Source organism: Lepidothrix coronata, unplaced genomic scaffold, assembly GCF_001604755.1.
Source record: "Lepidothrix coronata isolate B3197 unplaced genomic scaffold, Lepidothrix_coronata-1.0 Scaffold187, whole genome shotgun sequence".
In the NCBI taxonomy this organism is placed as follows: Eukaryota; Metazoa; Chordata; class Aves; order Passeriformes; family Pipridae; genus Lepidothrix; species Lepidothrix coronata.
This window is the reverse complement of record NW_016690367.1, coordinates 213,101-229,630: the sequence shown is the minus strand read 5'-3', so window position 1 is coordinate 229,630 and position 16,530 is coordinate 213,101. Positions and strand designations below refer to the sequence as shown.

The following is a 16,530-nucleotide window of genomic DNA, read 5'->3' as shown; positions in this document are numbered from 1 at the left end:
GGTGGGCGTGGTCTGCATAGCCACGCCCCTCCCGCGCGTTCCCATTGGCCGCGCCCACGTGGGACGGGGATCCCCGCGCGCGCCGGGGGGTGCCCCGAGGGGGTCCGCAGGGTCCTTGTGCCTCCCCCCCCCGCAGTGTCACCCCCGCGGGGACCGACCCACGACCCGTGTCCCCGTGTCACCCGGGGCCGGTGAGACCCCCGAGGGGAGCGGCCCCTCCCGCTGGTCTCTCTGCCCCCGGAGCCCCCCGGGGGACCCCCAAAGGGACGGGGCGGTTGTAGGGCAGCAATGGGGTCACGAGGGGGAGCAGGGGCAGGAACACAACTGGGGCCACCTCCACCAGTGACACCTCAGGGCTTCGATGTCACCCCCAGGCTCCAGCAATCCCCGTCTCCAAGAATACCCCGGGACTCCAAGGGCACTCCCGGGTTCCGCCGACCCCCGCGGTTCCAATGACCCCCCCAAGCTGCAGTGACACACCCAGGTGACCCCCCAGGCAGGGGCAGGAGGGATGAGTCCCTCTGCATCCTCACTGCCAGCCCCCAACCCAGCCACACCCAGCACCCGTGGCACAATGCTGGGGGTGGACTGTGGGGTTCACCTTCTTAGGGGGCAGAGATGGGGGTCCCAGCCTGGCCTGACCCCCCCAAATCAGAGGGGGAACTCTTGGTGGGGTGACTGGAAGAGGAGCCGAGTGGGGGCCATGGGCTGAGTTAATCCCTTTTAAAGAAAGTCCTTGTGAACACTGTGTGAGCCCAGTGTGGGGGTCCCCAGTGACACCCACATCACAGAGACCCCAAGGATTCACCGGTGGGACCCCCACAGTCCCGCTGGGCTCGACTGGAGGCAAGAGCAAGATGGTCCTGAGCAGCCGACTCCATGCCCACCACCTCCAGCCAGGACCCTCTCCTAGGGCAATGGGGGGGTGCTGCCAGGGGGCTGAGCCCCATTTCGGGAAGCCAGGTGTGGGCTGGGGCGGGCAGCAGGGGCACGTCGGGGCTTGCCTCTCCCACCCTGTCCTGGCATTCCCGGCCGCTCCAGCCGCCCTCCCCGCCGGCCGGGCAAGCCGGGACGCGACGGAGCGCTGGATCCCATCCATGGGTGTAACGACCCGGCCAGCCTCAGCCTGTGGCTGGATCGGCCTCTGAGGGGGCTGTGCTGGGGGGAACGGGCTGGGGTCCCCTCTCCCTGCCCCAGTAGCCAGGTAGGACCCAGGGGACACACACAGTGACAGTGCCCAGGGCCCCATCCAGCTCCCAGCCCATGCCTCAGTTTCCCCAGGCACCCAGGGGACCGGGATGGGGAGCCTGGAGTGGGACTGTGTGTGGGACCTTGGTAGGGACGTTTTTTACCAAATCTTAGGATATTTATTTGCTGGCCTGGCCCGCTCGGCCCACAGGGAATTAATCCCTGGCCGCAGAGGGGATTAATGGGGCCCTGGGGCCGCTTTAGCTCCAGAAAGCGGATTAAGAGAAGGACAGGAACACGGGGATGGGCAGTGGGAGCCCTGGAACACCTCTGGGCTCTGGGGAGGACACAGGGGCGATCCTGGGGGCAGGAACCCGGCTGGGTGTGGACAGGGACATGGCAGCCCTGGGACTGGGGTGCTGCCCATGGGCATGGCCCTCTTCAGCTCCCCACGGAGGGGCTGTGCCTGTGATGGGGGACTGGGATTGTGCCCTGGAACTGGGGGCACTGGGAGCTTTGGTTTTGCACTGGTGGCACTGGGGGCTGTGTCCTGTATGGTACTGGGAGCTGTGATTTTGCACTGAGAGCACTGGGAGCTGTGGTTTTGCACTGGTGGAACCGGGGGCTGTGTCCTGTATGGCACTGGGAGCTGTGATTTTGCACTGGGAGCCTGTCACTGGGAGCTGTAGTCCACGTGCCCGGGGGCACTGGGAGCTGTAGTGCAGAGTTCACTGGGGCGTGGTGGGAGCTGTGACCCGCTGTACTGGTGAGTGCGGGGAGGGACTGGAAAAGGGGGGCTGGGGGATACTGGGGGCTGGAGGAGTTGTTGCTGGGAATTAGGGGGGGAAGGAAACTTGGAGCACAGAAGGAAACTTGGAGCTGGGGGAGCCCTGAGGGCTTGGGAGGGGCGCTGGGAGCTGCAGAGGGAGCTCGGGTTAGGGGCGCTGGGAGCTCTTGGGGAGCACTGGGAGCTGCGGGGGTGAGGGCACTGGGAGCCGGGGTGGAGCTGGGGGACACTGGAAGCTGCAGGAAGCACTGGGAGCTGGGGTGGAGCTGGGGGACACTGGAAGCTAGAGGGCACTGGCCGCTGGGGAACTACCGGGAGCTGCGATGGTAACTGGGGGCGCTGGGGGGAGCACTGGGAGCTGCAGGAAGGGTTCTGGGAGAAGGGCACTGGGAAGCACTGGGATCTGTAGTTCAGCTGCGCATACTGGGAGGTGTAGTCCGAGGACCCAGCGCATACTGGGAGCTGTGGTCCTTGGCCAGGACCATGCTGGGAGTTGTGGTTCCCCAGTCCCGGGCGCTGCTGGAAGCTGTAGTTCTGCACTGGGGAGGTGGGGGGAGTGCAGAGCCCCGTCCTCTCGGGATGCCCAGTGGCTCCCGTGGGTGTCACCCCTGCACTGACCCCTTGGTCGCACGTCCCCGGTGTCACCTCAGCTCTGCCCCCCCCAGCCCTGGTGTCCCCGAGTGGGAACGGGGACCCTCAGCAGGGTGGGCTTGGGGCAGAGTCTGCCCCACCGTCCTGCTCTGGCAGCCCCTGGGAGAGGAACTGGGGGGTTTCATCCCTGAGCAGCCCGAAGAGGCTGTGCCCGTGGGAATTCGAGGAGAGGAGGGAAACTGGGAGCCTCATTTCTTCACTTGCTGCCAGTGGGTTTTGCTGGCACGGTGCTGGGGGGCTGCCCGGGCTCTGGACAATGGAGAGGGCTGAGGGAAGGAGGAGGGAGCGAGTCGGGGTCCCCCTGGGAGGGGACAGACGCTGACCCCATAACTCTGCCCAGGCTCGGCCGTGGCGGCATGGGGGGGATGCTGGCACTGCCCCGGGGGAAGGGACCTCACCACGTGGGCTGCACGGATGTCATGGTGGGCCACACGCGGCAGGTACGGGGGACAGGGGTGGAGATGGGGACAGGGATGGGGATGGGAACAGGGACAGGCTTCCATGCGTGGCTGCAGCCAGCTGGTTTCACTGAGGACACGGCCACCACACTCTGTGCTGTCCCCAGTGTGTTCCCCTTTCCCCTCTCTCCCCCAGGGCCTCTTCCTCCGCCTCTTCTACCCCTGCCTGCTCCAGGCAGGGGCCACGGAGCCGCTCTGGATCCCACGCTCCGAGTACTGCGCCGGGCTGGCCGACTTCACCCTCCGGTGCCGCTGGTGCTCAGCCCTGCTCAGCATCACCATCGGTGAGGGGGGTCATTCCCTGCCCTGGGTGCTCCCTGTTCCTTAGGGACCCACTCCCTGATATGGGTTCCTTAGGGACCCACTCCCTGATATGGGTTCCTTAGGGATCCACTCCCTGATATGGGTTCCTTAGGGATCCACTCCCTGAGCAGAGCTCAAGCCCATCCCCTGTGCTTGGCTGGATGCTACAGGCAGGGCTGGAGCTGAGCAGGGACCTGCTGCAGCAACAACACCCCACTGCCCATGTCCCCTATTTCATGGGTGTTTCTCCTGCCCGTGTCCCCCCTTTCCTGGGGTTTCTCCTCCCCACAGGCTCCTGCAGAGTTCCAGTGAGCTGGAATGGGCCTTTCAAACCCTGCAGCAGTGGGTACCCCCTGATCATCTTCTCCCACGGCCTGAGAGCCTTTCGGTAGGATGAATCTTGAGCAGGGCTGGGATGGGGATTTGAGTGTCCAGGGCTGCCCTTGGCCCTGCTCAGACCTGCCCTGACTCTCCTGGTCTCCCTTGCAGGACCCTGTACTCCTCTGTCTGCACAGAACTGGCGTCCTGGGGCTTTGTGGTGGCAGCACTGGAGCACAGGTGAGTGCCCTGGTCCCCACCAAATTCGGCTGCTGTGCCAGGGCTAGGGGGATATTGTGCTCTGGGGAGTTGCTGGTACCCCCATGACATGGCCACCTTCCCTCCCACCACTGCAGGGACCACTCTGCTGCCACCACCTATTTCTGCACTGCAGAGGCTGGGAGAGAGGAGTGGATCCCCTTCCAACAGGTGCCCCAGGGGCAGAAGGAGTTTTATTTCAGAAACAAGCAGGTACCAGGGTGAGGGGATTCAGGGTGGGCGAGGGGGAGGTGTGAAATCCCTCCTGCATCCCTGGGGTCTTCATCTCATGCCCTTCCCAATCCCGTATCACTGTGATGCCAGGGCTGAGCTTTCTCCTTGGAGATGAGAAAAATCTGTTCAACCTGTTTCTCTCTGCATTCATGGGGTCTGTCTGTCCGGCTCCAGCTGACCCTGGCAGGAGCCAGGCTGGGCTTTGCCATGTCCCTGGATAATGTCCCCTGTGCCCCGGGGAGAGCCGGGCTCTGTGCCCAGCCCAGCTCCGCACCGGCTGCTGGGTTTGTTCACGCTTGGATTTTTGTCTCTCCGGGATTATCCCGGACAGCTGCTTGCTGGGGAGCAGGAAGGTTTCCTGCTGAGCCAAGTTCCCCCCCTCTGCTTGTTTCTGCCTCGTTTAAAAAGACAACAGCGAGTGAAGATTAGTCGTAGAAAAACTCTCTAGGAACCCGGGTGGTTGGAGGTGCTTTTGGCAGCCTTAAATCACCTCCCAGCCTGTTATTTTTGTGTGTGCTCTGTCTCACGGCCCATTGCACAGACAAGGGAAACAGTTTTCTTATTAAGATGAACCTGTGAGCGTAAATGTTGAGGGTGAGTGAGAAATAAACGATAAACAGAAGGAAATAGTTGCCAGGTCAACCTCCGTTGTGGCATCTGTGTTAGAGGGAGCAGGAGAGAGGTTTTCACTGGAGTTTTTTTGTCACTTGTCACCTTAAATGTGCACAGCCAACAGTGCTGGTGTCCTTAGGAGAGGAAGAGGACGGGGTCCCAAAGTGGCCCCAGGTCAGGGTGTCCTCTCCTTGAGTTGTTCGGGCATTTGAGCTGCCCCTGGGTGGAGCCCCTGATCTGGGCTTTAGGGGGATGCCCAGATTTGCCCCTGGCAGCTGGGCTGGGGTGGGGGGTCTGAGCTCCCCACAGAGGTTTGGACTGGTGGGTGACTTCAGCAGGCTCGGCCAGGGGGCAGCCGAGGAGGATCCTGGGTTCTCCCTTCCCTTCTTCCTCCCCAGAGCAGAGGCTTCTGCTCATCTCCAGCCGTCTCTGCTATCAGATTAAGCAAATTAAAAGCAAACAACAAAAGGAAACCACTCCAATAAATCCACTGCATCCCTGTGGGAGCTGCAGCCTCTCACTTGCTTTCACGTTTGTTGTAATTCAGGGAAAGCCCTGTCGGGTCCAAGCACTGGAGGGACGAGCGTGGGTGGGCACTGAGGGGAGGATCTGACCCCAAATTTGGGGGTTGGAGGAGCTGGGCTAACCAGGGGAGGGGTGGCTCTGGCTGCCAGGTTCATCAGAGAGCAGAGGAGTGTGTGCGAGCGCTCCGGCTCTTCAAGGACATCGCCAGCGGAAAATCCGTCCTGAACATCCTTCACCAGGACTTGGATCTCTCCGTGCTCAAGGTACCTGGGTCTGTCTGTGCTGAAGGACCTGCTGGGAGATCGGGTGGGGACGGGGGGTCCAGGTTTCCTTTGGGGGCAGGATCAGTCCTTGCTGCCTGAGACTTTTCCTCCTGGGAAAGGCAGGGTCCGTGCAGAGCCACAGCTTTCCACCTCTCGGGTTCCTGGAGCCTCTCTTCCCCTTCCCTCCCCCATGGATGCTGGGAAGCCAGGTCCTGTCACCCCAGCAGTGAAAATGAGACATGGCATTTTCCCCCCTCGCAGCGGGACTTTGCTGATTCTCCCTTGGCTTTTTCCCCCCTAATTAGGGACCTCCTGCAGCGAGGTTTGGGCACAGCCTTCTCCTTTTCGCAGGTTGATCTGACCAAAGTGGCCGTCATGGGGCATTCCTTTGGTGGGGTGACAGCGGTGCTGGCCTTGGTGAAAGAGCCCAGCTTCAGGTAAGGGATGAAGGAGCTGCAGGAGCTGCTCCAGGGATGAGGAGCTGCAGAAGCTCCGGGGACACGTGGCTCATCCCGGTGGGAAGGGAAGCCGTGCTGGGTGTCCGTCCTGCTGCAGGTGTGCGGTGGCTCTCGACGCCTGGATGTTCCCCCTGGAGAACGTGCTGTACCCAGAGGTGTCCAAGCCCGTGCTCTTCATCAACACCGAGAAGTTCCAGACTCCAGAAAGCGTTGCCAAAATGAAGAGGTTGAGCTCCAGGAACAGCCAGACGAAGATTATCACCGTCCTGTGAGCTGGGGCTGGAGGGAGCACCTACGGGCTGTGTGCCAGCAGGAGAACCTCTCCCCAGCTCCCACTGAAGCACATCCCTTCCCTGTCCAGGGGAACCGTGCACGAGAGCCAGACTGACTTTGCCTTTCTCCCCGGGAAGCTCATCAGCCGCATCTTCGGCGCGAGGGGGACCCTCGACCCCAGCAAGGCTCTGGCCATCACCAGCCGGGCAGCTCTGGCCTTCCTGCAGAGGCACCTCAGTACGGGTGGAGGGCACGTTGTTCAGGGGCTGGGGAGGGCAGGAGAGCTCCCCAGCTTGTGGGGGGCTGCGGGGTGGCCACTGCCCCGCTGGGCTTGGGATCGGTGCTTCCCACAGCAAAGGGGTTGAGTGGCTGCTCCTCTGTGACCCTGGAGTCGGGCTGATGAGGCTGTAGTAACCTCCCAACCATCTGTGCCCCGTGCAGACCTGGAAGAGGAGTTTGATCAGTGGGATGACCTCCTGGAAGGCGTGGGAGACTCGGTTGTTCCAGAAGCACCGTTCTGCCAGTCCAACCTGTAGCTGCTCCGAGGTCGGAGCTCGCTCCTTCTCACCCAGAACGATCCGTGCAGGAGCCAGGAAGGGCAGGAGGGCCCATGGAGAGAGCAGGAGCTGGGGACTGTGCTCACAGGACGTCATGGAACATGCCAGGGGAGCCCTCCCTGCTCGTGTGCCTGCAGTGAGGGCTGTGGGGCAAAGGGAATAAAATCCACAGGGGTAAAGACTGGGTTGGCTGTTGTAGAGTCACAGACTGGTTTGGGTTGGAAGGGACCTTAAGGATCACCTTGTTCCACCCCCTGCCATGGGCAGGGACACCTTCCACTAGCCCAGCTTGCTCCAAGCCCCGTCCAGCCTGGCCTTGGACACTTCCAGGGATTCCAGGGGCAGCCACAGCTTCTCTGGGCAACCTGTGCCAGGGCCTCACCTGGGCACGAGGTGAGATCCTTCCTGCACGTGGGGTGGGTGGGTGGTGATCCCTCGCTGGATCTGCTGCAGCTGGGGCACATCTGGCAGGAGCAGGGAGGGGGGTTGTTTGCTGTGGGTTGGGGGTAGTTCAGTCACAGCCAAAAGAATGGAGAGATGCAGCATCAGGGCTCCAAGCACAGAAGTAAGGAAAATCCTGTCATAGTCCTGGAAAGCTGGCCAGATGGCTGCCTTCATGCCTAAAATCTGGAGGGGGAAAGAAAGAGGAGAATCTGGAGGGGGAAAAAAAAGAAAGAGCAAGCTGGCTGGAAGGAGGTGTCTCTGAACACCTCAGCAGGACAGGGATGTGAAATGGGTACTGGGATTGGCCTCAGGGATGGAAGGAAAACAACCCAGCCTGGCTGTGCAGCATGAAAAGTGACACTTCCAGCCCGAGGAAGGGCTGAAGCTGGTGGAGCCGCACGGATTTACCCCTCCGGAGCCCCTCCCCTGGGTCCTGGCTGGCACCGAGGTGGGAGAGGCAGCAGGGATCCTGGACACGCCGGCTCGGCAGCTGCCGGGAGCATCCCGGCTCCTGACACACCATCTGCTTTCGCATTGTCCCCGCCGCGGCGCGGGATTCCAGCTGGGACACACCCGGGGGGGACGGCGGCGGCTCCGGCTTTGCTCCATCCCCTGCCATCCCGGAGAGAAGCTGCAGACACAGCGCCTGGGGCTACACGGAGGCAGGATTTCCTGGGGGAAGGGAGGAGGAGAGGCTGGAGGAGACGGGTGGTGCTGATCTTCTCCTGGTGACGCGGGTACCAGCAAAGCCCTTTTCCAGGGGAAGAAAGGGAACGGAAAAGCAGAATTTTGCTCCTCTGGTGCCTGGGTTGTTTGTGTCACAGCCACTCTCAGCCAAGGGCAAGCCCTGGGGCTGAAGATGCTCCAGGATGCTCCAGGATGGCCTCGGGGGAAGGCACAGCACCGTGCAGGAGCAGGGAGGACATCACTCAGTGTCTCCTCCGCTCCCCAGTGACACACAAAGGACTGATGTGAACTGGACCACAGGGCCCTGCTGCTTTTAAGGCTTCCAGATATTTATTTTAAAATGTTTTACACTGTTTCCAGCCCTGGGTTCAGGCTGGGGTGTGACAGCCCATGGAGACAGTCCTCTGCTGCGATGCTGGGGGTGGGTGGGGGACATTCAAGGTCGATGTGTGTGAGGAATCGTGTGGCTGAGCCCGGGGGGGAAGGACAGAGCCCGTCAGGTCCCCTTTTAACAGTGAGAGACAGTGACTGGTGCAGAAATCAAATCCCATTTTCCTCCGGAATTAGCAGGGCCGGGGATCTGCTCTGGCAGCCACAGGGGAGCAGCCCAGTGGTGGCACAGCTGAGACAGGCTATAAATTCTGCAAGACTCTTATGTAAAGGCTTTCAGAAGGGGGTGGCAGAAACAGACTCTTCTCGGAGGGTGTCTGACATCCATTAACCCTTCGGTTCATGGGAAGCTGCTCATTCCCATCCCCAGTACCCAGGGGGCTGGGGGAGCAGGGAAGCAGGCAGATATCCTTCTGCCTGGCCCTTCATCCCTTTGCCCCCCACTCCAGAGCCAAACAGAATCACTTTCTCAATTATTTTTGTGCCTCTGGAGGAAAATCCTGCCAGAAAGAGTTCGAAAAATCCCTGGGGTCACTTGGGCAGGGCAGACACCCTCCTCCCTCTGCTCCATCGGCCTCTCTCTGCTCTCTGTGGGATGTGATGGTGCAGGAGCCCTCTCTCCGGGCATTTTCCTAACTCACTGACTTATTGCATCTGCTTTAAAATCCAGCCTGGAGCCATCTCTTCAGCCAGGCTCCCTCCCAAGCAGTGCTTTGCTCCAGATCTCCATTATGTGTGTGAAAGATGTGGCACAAATCCCAGCAGAGCACACCAGGAAGGTGTTTTTCCTGACGTGGTTTAATCCCAGCTGGCATCCAAGCCCCACACAGCCACTCGCTCCCACCCATCCAGTGGGGATGGGGGAGAGAGTCGGAACAGTGAGGAAACTCGTGGGTTGAGATGAAGACAGTTTAATAGGGAAAGCTAAAGCTGTGTGTGTGCAAGCAAAGGAAAGCCAGGAATTCGTTCCCCACTTCCCATGGGCAGGCAGGGGTTCAGCCACTGCCTAAGGGTGACTTGGGAAGGCAAATGCCATCGCTGCCAGTGTCCCCCCTGCCTCCTCTTTCCTCCTACTTTATACACTGAGGATGGGCTGTATGGGCTGGGATATCCCTGGGGTCAGTCAGGGTCAGCTGTCCCATCTGTGTCCCCTCCAAACTTCCCGTGCACCCTCAGCCTGATCACTGGGGGTGATATGAGGAGCAGAAAAGGCCTTGATGCTGTTCAAGAGCTGCTCAGCAACAACAAAACATCCCTGAGTTATCAACCCTGTGTTCAGCACAAACCCAAACACAGCCCCAGGCCAGCTACTGTGGAGGAAATCAACTCTACCCCAGCCACAACCGGCACATCCCCAAGTCCCAGCTTGCTGGGATTGCTCTGCTGGCCCTGAGAGGTTGGGAAGGAAGGGGCTGGGACAGCTCTGCTGGTGCTTCCCAGGCTGGCCATAGGCAGAGACTGAACATCAGTCCCTGCCACTTGCCCAGGCCAGCAACCAGAGGGGACAGCCCTCCACTCTTTGGGGTGTCCCAGGCTGCTCCAGGCTTGCCTGTGCCACACTGGGAGGTTTTCTGGCAAAAAAAGCAGGAGTTAAGGGCTATCCCAGGATCTGATCTGCCACTGCACCCCTCCAGCACCAGCTCTGGGCTGGTCGTGTCCTTCCAACCCGAAGGTTTGGGTTTGCATGTGAACTAGAATGCTTTAGAGCCCTAAATCCAGGTGAATTTTGTTTCTCAGGGACATGGGAAGGAAACACTGACTCTGTTAAGTTGTGGGGTCGGCCCTGTGAGCACCCCCCTGCAGGCTGGCCATGCCCTGCCCTGGAGGGGTGGGTGTTGGAAGGGCTCACGTCCAGCCAAGCATTCCAATGTGTCAGCTCTGCTTCAGTATTCAGACTGGTGGCTTTAAAAATAATAATAATAAAAAAACCAAACCCAAACCAAACAACCCACCCTGCTGCCCATTTATATTCCCCTCACAGCTGTGCTCTCAGCAGGGCCGGGGTATGAATGGAAACATTCCTCTTACCCACGGCTTATCCCTGCAGAGCAGCCTCCGCTCTCCAAACGGCCCCTGCTCCAAAGCTTTCCACTCCCAGGGCTCAAATCCGGCAGTGTCAGCACAGACCCGGCTTGGAGCTCTTCACATCTCAGAGCTGAGAGTCTTCTCCTCATCCTCCCCCCCCCCAGCTCATCCTGCCCGAGGCTCCCTCCCTCCTGGGAAGCCCCTTGCAGCCGGCAGGTCCCTCCCCATCCCGCCGCACATCCATGCAGCAAACTGGAGTTCCCAGCTCCAGTGTTTGCTGCCGTGTACAGAAAACCTCATTTGCTTCAACTGAAGCCTCCCCGTTGATTTAATTAATGCAAATCGAGGCGTGTTAAACCTCCTTGTAATTACCATAACGCTGTCGTGGAGGGGGGTGGTGGTGGTTTGTTTGGTTTGTTTGTTTTTTTCCTTTTTCTCGTGTTTTTTTTTTTTAAGGAAAGCAGCAAGGCCTGGATTCACAACAGGCTGTGAGGGTCCAGCACCCTGCCAGCTGAGCCCAGTGTGTGCAGTGGGAACACACAAACCCTGGTAGAGGAGCTCAGTGCCCACAAGAAGAACAGTGTGGACAGAGGTGCAGTGCTGACCCAAACCCTGGGCAGCACCTTCTCGAGCAGAATTCCTTTGATTGGTGAGTATATACTTGGCTTTTGTGTTGGGTTTTTCTTTTTTTCCTTTGGAATATCAAAACTTTGCCCTGGGTGATGTTCCAAAGGAAAACCGAGTTTCCTGATCTCTGAAGCGAGTTTTTGCCGCCGAACCCTTGAGCTGAAAGCCCCGAATGCTGCAGTCACGAGGGATTCAGCTCAGTGCTGCCATCTTCCCAAGTTCCTCCCACGCTGGGATCTGAGGCAGGACAGGCCCTTGGGATGCAGAGCTGGGCACGTGCTTGCCCGGCTTCGATGCTCTGCGCTCCGGGTGTGGTGCTTGACGAATTCCCTGCCCTCCAAAATACACCTTGGGCCAAGAGGGCTCCTGTCCCCTCACCCAGCAGCACTGAGGGGATCTGGGGGGCACAACTGGTTTTTCTGACAGCTTTTACTCTGCAGCAGAAGCCCCGTTTCGGGCTGGAGCGGTCTCTTGCTGACCTAGAGATGATTCCTGAATAAACAGGGGAAAAAAGGACTGGGGAGGGAAACTGAAGTGTTGGAGGAGAGAAGGAGCTGTGTGAGGTCTCTCCAGTTCCAGGCTACTCTGAAAAAGCTGCTGAAACAGATCAAAATGGTCCATTTTGGTCAATATTCATCTTTCCCTCATTTTAGGAAGGGCAGGCTGAGCTCAGCCTGGCTCCTGCCTTGCACCCCAGTGTGGGGAGGGGGAGAGGAGGGAGCTGGGCAAGGAGGAGACCCCAAATGTCTCACCCTCCTTTTTAGCCCTTTAGCTTATATTTTCGCTCCAGACTGAGGTGTGGGAAGGTCCTGAGACTGTCAGCACCCCTCCCTGGGTGACAGGGTGGCACTGGACACCCCAAACCACCAACTTCAGGCTGCCTTGGCCCCTCGTGTTGATAGTGGCTCTCTGATGTTTATCACCCAAGGCCTTGTTTGGGGTTTGTTTTGGGGGAGGTCTTTTTTTTTTTTTTTAATTTAATTAAAATTTTAAAAATTTAATTAAAATTTATGTTGCCCATTGTGTAAGTGTGTCTCTCTGGATGTGGATTTTGGTGTACAGCAGCAGTTTGCTGCCTTTATTGCCTAAAAGACAGAGATGTTTTTCCACTAGAAAGGCTGCCTTTGTCTGCCCTCACAGCCCGCAGTGGCTGTGTCAGGTTCTTTTGTCTTTTAATTTATATATTGATCTATTACAGCCACAAATTAGTAGGGGGAAAAGGGATCAAACAGCACGGAGCAAATGTTAAGTGCAGGTATTGTTTCTGTGCTGGTATTGCTGAGATTCCAGGGGAACTGAGCAGGAATTAACCCATTTTGATGCAGAACTGTCGGTGGAGCTGGGAGGGGAACTGCTTGTTTTCCTGAGGGGATCTAAAACGTGGAAACACAGATCTGGACTCCTCAAACTGAAGTTAAAAGGTGCCATAAACACTCTCCCCCTGCCCCAGACTTGTTTCCTTGTCTCACAAACCCTGTGGGAAGAGGCATGTTTTATTCTGCCCACGGCGTTGGATGGATCTCACCCACAAACACCTATAGAATTCCAGGGGAAAATGGCTGTTGCTCTGGGTGGGTTGGGGTCTCCTGCGTTCCCTGGGTGGGAGGAAGGGGGGACACTTCAAAATCCTGCCGTTTGATCGGAGTTCAGCCTCGTGCCGTGTGTCTGAAGGACCCAGGCACTTGAGAACTGCAAACCCACCTGCTCCCCAGGCAGCAGGTCTCCTGACAAATGAAAACCTCTTCCCATTCGGCTGTGCACTGATTTTTGCCAGGGAAACCGCTCTGATATCAGGCGGCCCAAGGGCTCTGCACTGAGAATTATTTTCAGATTGGCCCTTTGTGGGAACAGGCTCAGTCTGGGGGCTTTTACAAGCTCATTCATACTGTTTATTTGATATTGGGGAAGAAGTCATATTCCTTTAAGAGGATTTCCATCCCTGAACTCCTCCCATCGTGACACTTCCAAGCCACATTTTCGCCTGAAAGGGTGGGAGTATTTTTAACCATATCACGCCAGGGAAGTATTAATAGCACAAAGGACTTGCTGAGCTGCTGGTGGAGCTGAATCCATATTTTAAATTCAGGGAACTAATTAGGAACTGGGGAATAATTAGTGCTATACCCAGCTTTTCTTCCTCCTCCCCACCTTGTTCTCAAAGATCCAAAGCAAATGCCTTTACTGGAATGTTCTATGGCTGTTGAATATTTTATGCCTTCCCCATGCATTGCTATTCCATGTGGTTGTCAGAATCACACTGTCTCCTTTGCTGTATCCCAGCTGAAATGGCTGACTCTGACACTTTTGAAATCTAATTAGTACATCTTCTGTTGGCTCGTACACCAAAGAAACCACCCCATAATACCTTTTTTTTGTGCTTCTCCCCAGCCCCTCACTACCACAGGGTGATGCAGCTCGGAGCAGCACAGTTATTTTTGAACCCCTGGTAGTGAGATGTTTACAGGCTTCCCTGAATAGCAAAGCTCTTGGTGCTCCATATGGAAATGCAAATTTGTCAGCTCCAGTTTGGAGCAGAGAGGGAAGAGCAGGGAGGACGCAGAGAAATGGGTCGAGGCTCCTGGCTTGGTTGGGAGACAGGAGAGGGGGGAAGCAACGTGAGGAGACCTCCAGGACAGCTTCCAACACGTGTTTCTGGATGTAGTGGAGCTGGGAGCCAGCACCCACACGGATCTGTCCTTGTATTTGCCAGGAGAACACACCTGCAGAGGAATGTCCTGCAGGATCTGCTGGTGCCAGGAAGGAAACAAAACAGCTCTGAAACCGTCCCTGCTCGAGGGAGTGGCTGTGAGAGCTCTGCCTGGTGTGAAATCTCTGCTCTCTAATAATAGTTGGGCTTGTGCTGGAGCCTTTTCCTCGCTCTTGCCTCTCCCCAGCCATCTGTTTTCAAGAAACTTGTGGAATTCATGTCACCGAGCTCTTATCCATATTTATCGGAGTGGCAGGGACTGAAGCTAAAAGCTTCAGGGGGAGAGGACCAGGCAGAGTTACAGAAGGAGTTTGAACATGTAAACCCTCGTTTTCTTAGGAAACAAAGAATGAAAAATATGCCAGAAGGCTGGGAAGGGAATTCTGCTGTTCCTTTGACCAGGCTGGGTCACAGGGGAAAGACCAGATCTTGTTCAGCATCCTGAGGATGAAGGTGCTCGTGGTGGGTACCACAGCCCCTGACCTTATTTTAGGGTCTGTGGCTGTTTTGGTGTGTTTGAGAATTTTTTGGAAGGGGAACAGAGTTCTCCTGGAGCCTCTCTCTTTATTTCATCAGCAACTTATGTTCTTCTTCTACTCTAGAGCCTTGTCAGCCCCCGTCACCACAGTATTTGGGTATCATGCAATATGTGGCTGCATTTGAAGAGATGAACGTGACATTTCAGGGTTATATTGCCCCAATATCAAAGCAATTAATTAATATCTTCATCTCTGTTGCTGCAGGCGCAGTCACCATCTGTTCTGAGCACTTTTACTTGTCTCATTTGAAGGAGGAATTAACAGATTCGAGCGAATTTCTCAAGAAACAACCTGGCACTGGAAGCCAGGCACCCTGTCTGATTTGAAAAAAATTAAATTACTTCCAACAGCACATTGGCAAGTGCAAATTTATTCCGAAGGGAACATTTTCTTAATGGTGTTTTTCAGCATAAATATAGTATCAGCCTAAACACCTCTAGTAAACAAATACCAATTACCTTGAATGTTTCTTGCCTGTGGAAAAGCTTTCATTGTGAGGGAGACACTCCCTAAAAGTCTTTTTTGGACAACTTAGCTGCATTTGGATTAAAATGTAGTTTTATCTGAAGACCAATGAGACCTTTGTGGCCACTAATTTTCCTTGCAAGGCCTTTGTTGGGTAGGGGCACATTGGCACATCCAGTGTGAGGGTGGGGAAGCTGCAAGTGAGGGGGAAAAAATGGCTCAAAGTTAATATAAAGACCGAAAACCACAAAATCATGGAATTGTTAGGATTGGAAAAAATCAAAGATCAATGACTTTCATGGGTAGAAAGAAATCTTGTAGCCAAGAGAACATTTCTTTTAACTCCTGTCTCCTCTATCAGATTATTTATTAAATCTCTTAAACTGATCCACTCAGGTCAAATAATACATTGGATTTCTAGTTTTAAAATAAACTTTGCTAATTCAGTGACTGTTACCAGCCTTAGCCAACACTTACTAGTATTACTTACCAAGGTGTTTTCAAACATCCTCCGATTAACAAATAAGCTGTCAGTCCCCCCACCACCAGCGCTCAAGGCTGGCAATTTAACACTCAGAAAGCACATTTCCTTATTGGAGATTAAATATTTTTGCAAGTTAAAAGAGCTGCCGTGGGCTGAGTTGTCACCTAATTATGTCAGTCTCTTTGTGGGATGTTTTGATAAGCACATCAGAGGAGATGCTTTAATCTTTATGCTAAATCTGGTCACGTCCCAAATTCACAGGTACCAGGAGTCCCTCCTATGAGACCTTGGTTTATCTGTTTCCCCAAGAGCAGAGTGGGCTGAGATGAAGCCAAGGGGCCTCATATTTACTTTGTGGTGGGAATGAGCTCCCCTTGAGCACTTACAGTGGTTGCCAGATGCATGAGGGCAATGATTCTAAGTGGGTGCTGTTATCACCAGCTCAAATTCTTCACTGGTCATAGCCACTGGTCATATTCCTAATTTACAAAGCCTTTGTCCTTTCTAGGCTGGGAATATCTTCTGCAGGTTCTGCTGTGATCCTTTATTTTCCTCAGGATGCCTGAATTCATCCAGCACAAATTCCTTCTGATGTTAAATTTGGGCTTGAAACGGTATTTTCCTTCTCAAACCCTGTTTTGGGGCTAAATATGACATGTTGGAGGATATTTCTCCCACTGCTGCCTGCTCTTCTAGTGGTAAAACTGGAATTAAAGCAAAAAAATGCTTTTGTTGGTGATAAGGAATCCAGTAGATAAAAACTACCACAGCCACATGCTGCAGGGCTGGAGGAAGGAAGAGTCTCTTTAGAATTGCAGTAAATGTGTCGATAAACACAAATCAAATGCAAATTAAATAAAAGCTTTTCATATACTCCATTCTCCTTGAGATCAGACGAAAATAAGTGCCACGTAAACAAACGGGGCTTTTATGAAACGCTCCAAAAATAAAACCACTCTTGCAATCAGGCCAAACATGAGATCGTCCCCCGTGTCTTTGCAGCTGCTGAGAGGTGTTGTTTCTCTTTGCATCACAATAATACTCAAAAGATCTTGTTTTAAATTCAAACCAGTTGTGGCAGGTAGTTGTAAAGGGGTGTTGTGAAGTGAGTGTTTTAGGGTCGCTCAAAAAGTCACCAGCAAAGGTATGAGTGAAAGCAGGTTTAATATAAATGCAACAGCACAAAAGAGTTCGTGGCAAGGTTCACTCTACTACTCACTAAACAGTTAAAATACACCGAGAAAAAGCACACAAAAATCCAAAATCAGTGTCAGTCT

At 55.4% G+C, this 16,530-nt stretch overlaps 1 protein-coding gene across 1 annotated transcript; it reads left to right on the top strand.

Annotated features, from left to right (window-relative positions):
* The first annotated feature begins 1,882 nt into the window (after window positions 1-1,882).
* PAFAH2 (platelet activating factor acetylhydrolase 2) lies at window positions 1,883-7,067 on the top strand. Its single transcript, XM_017831094.1, has 11 exons — window positions 1,883-1,954; window positions 2,967-3,066; window positions 3,221-3,368; window positions 3,679-3,775; window positions 3,877-3,945; window positions 4,062-4,176; window positions 5,484-5,609; window positions 5,949-6,034; window positions 6,153-6,323; window positions 6,417-6,565; window positions 6,770-7,067. The coding sequence occupies exons 2-11, from the start codon at window positions 2,983-2,985 to the stop codon at window positions 6,862-6,864; spliced, it is 1,140 nt and encodes a 379-aa protein (XP_017686583.1). The 5' UTR covers window positions 1,883-1,954; window positions 2,967-2,982; the 3' UTR covers window positions 6,865-7,067.
* Window positions 7,068-16,530: the final 9,463 nt, after the last annotated feature.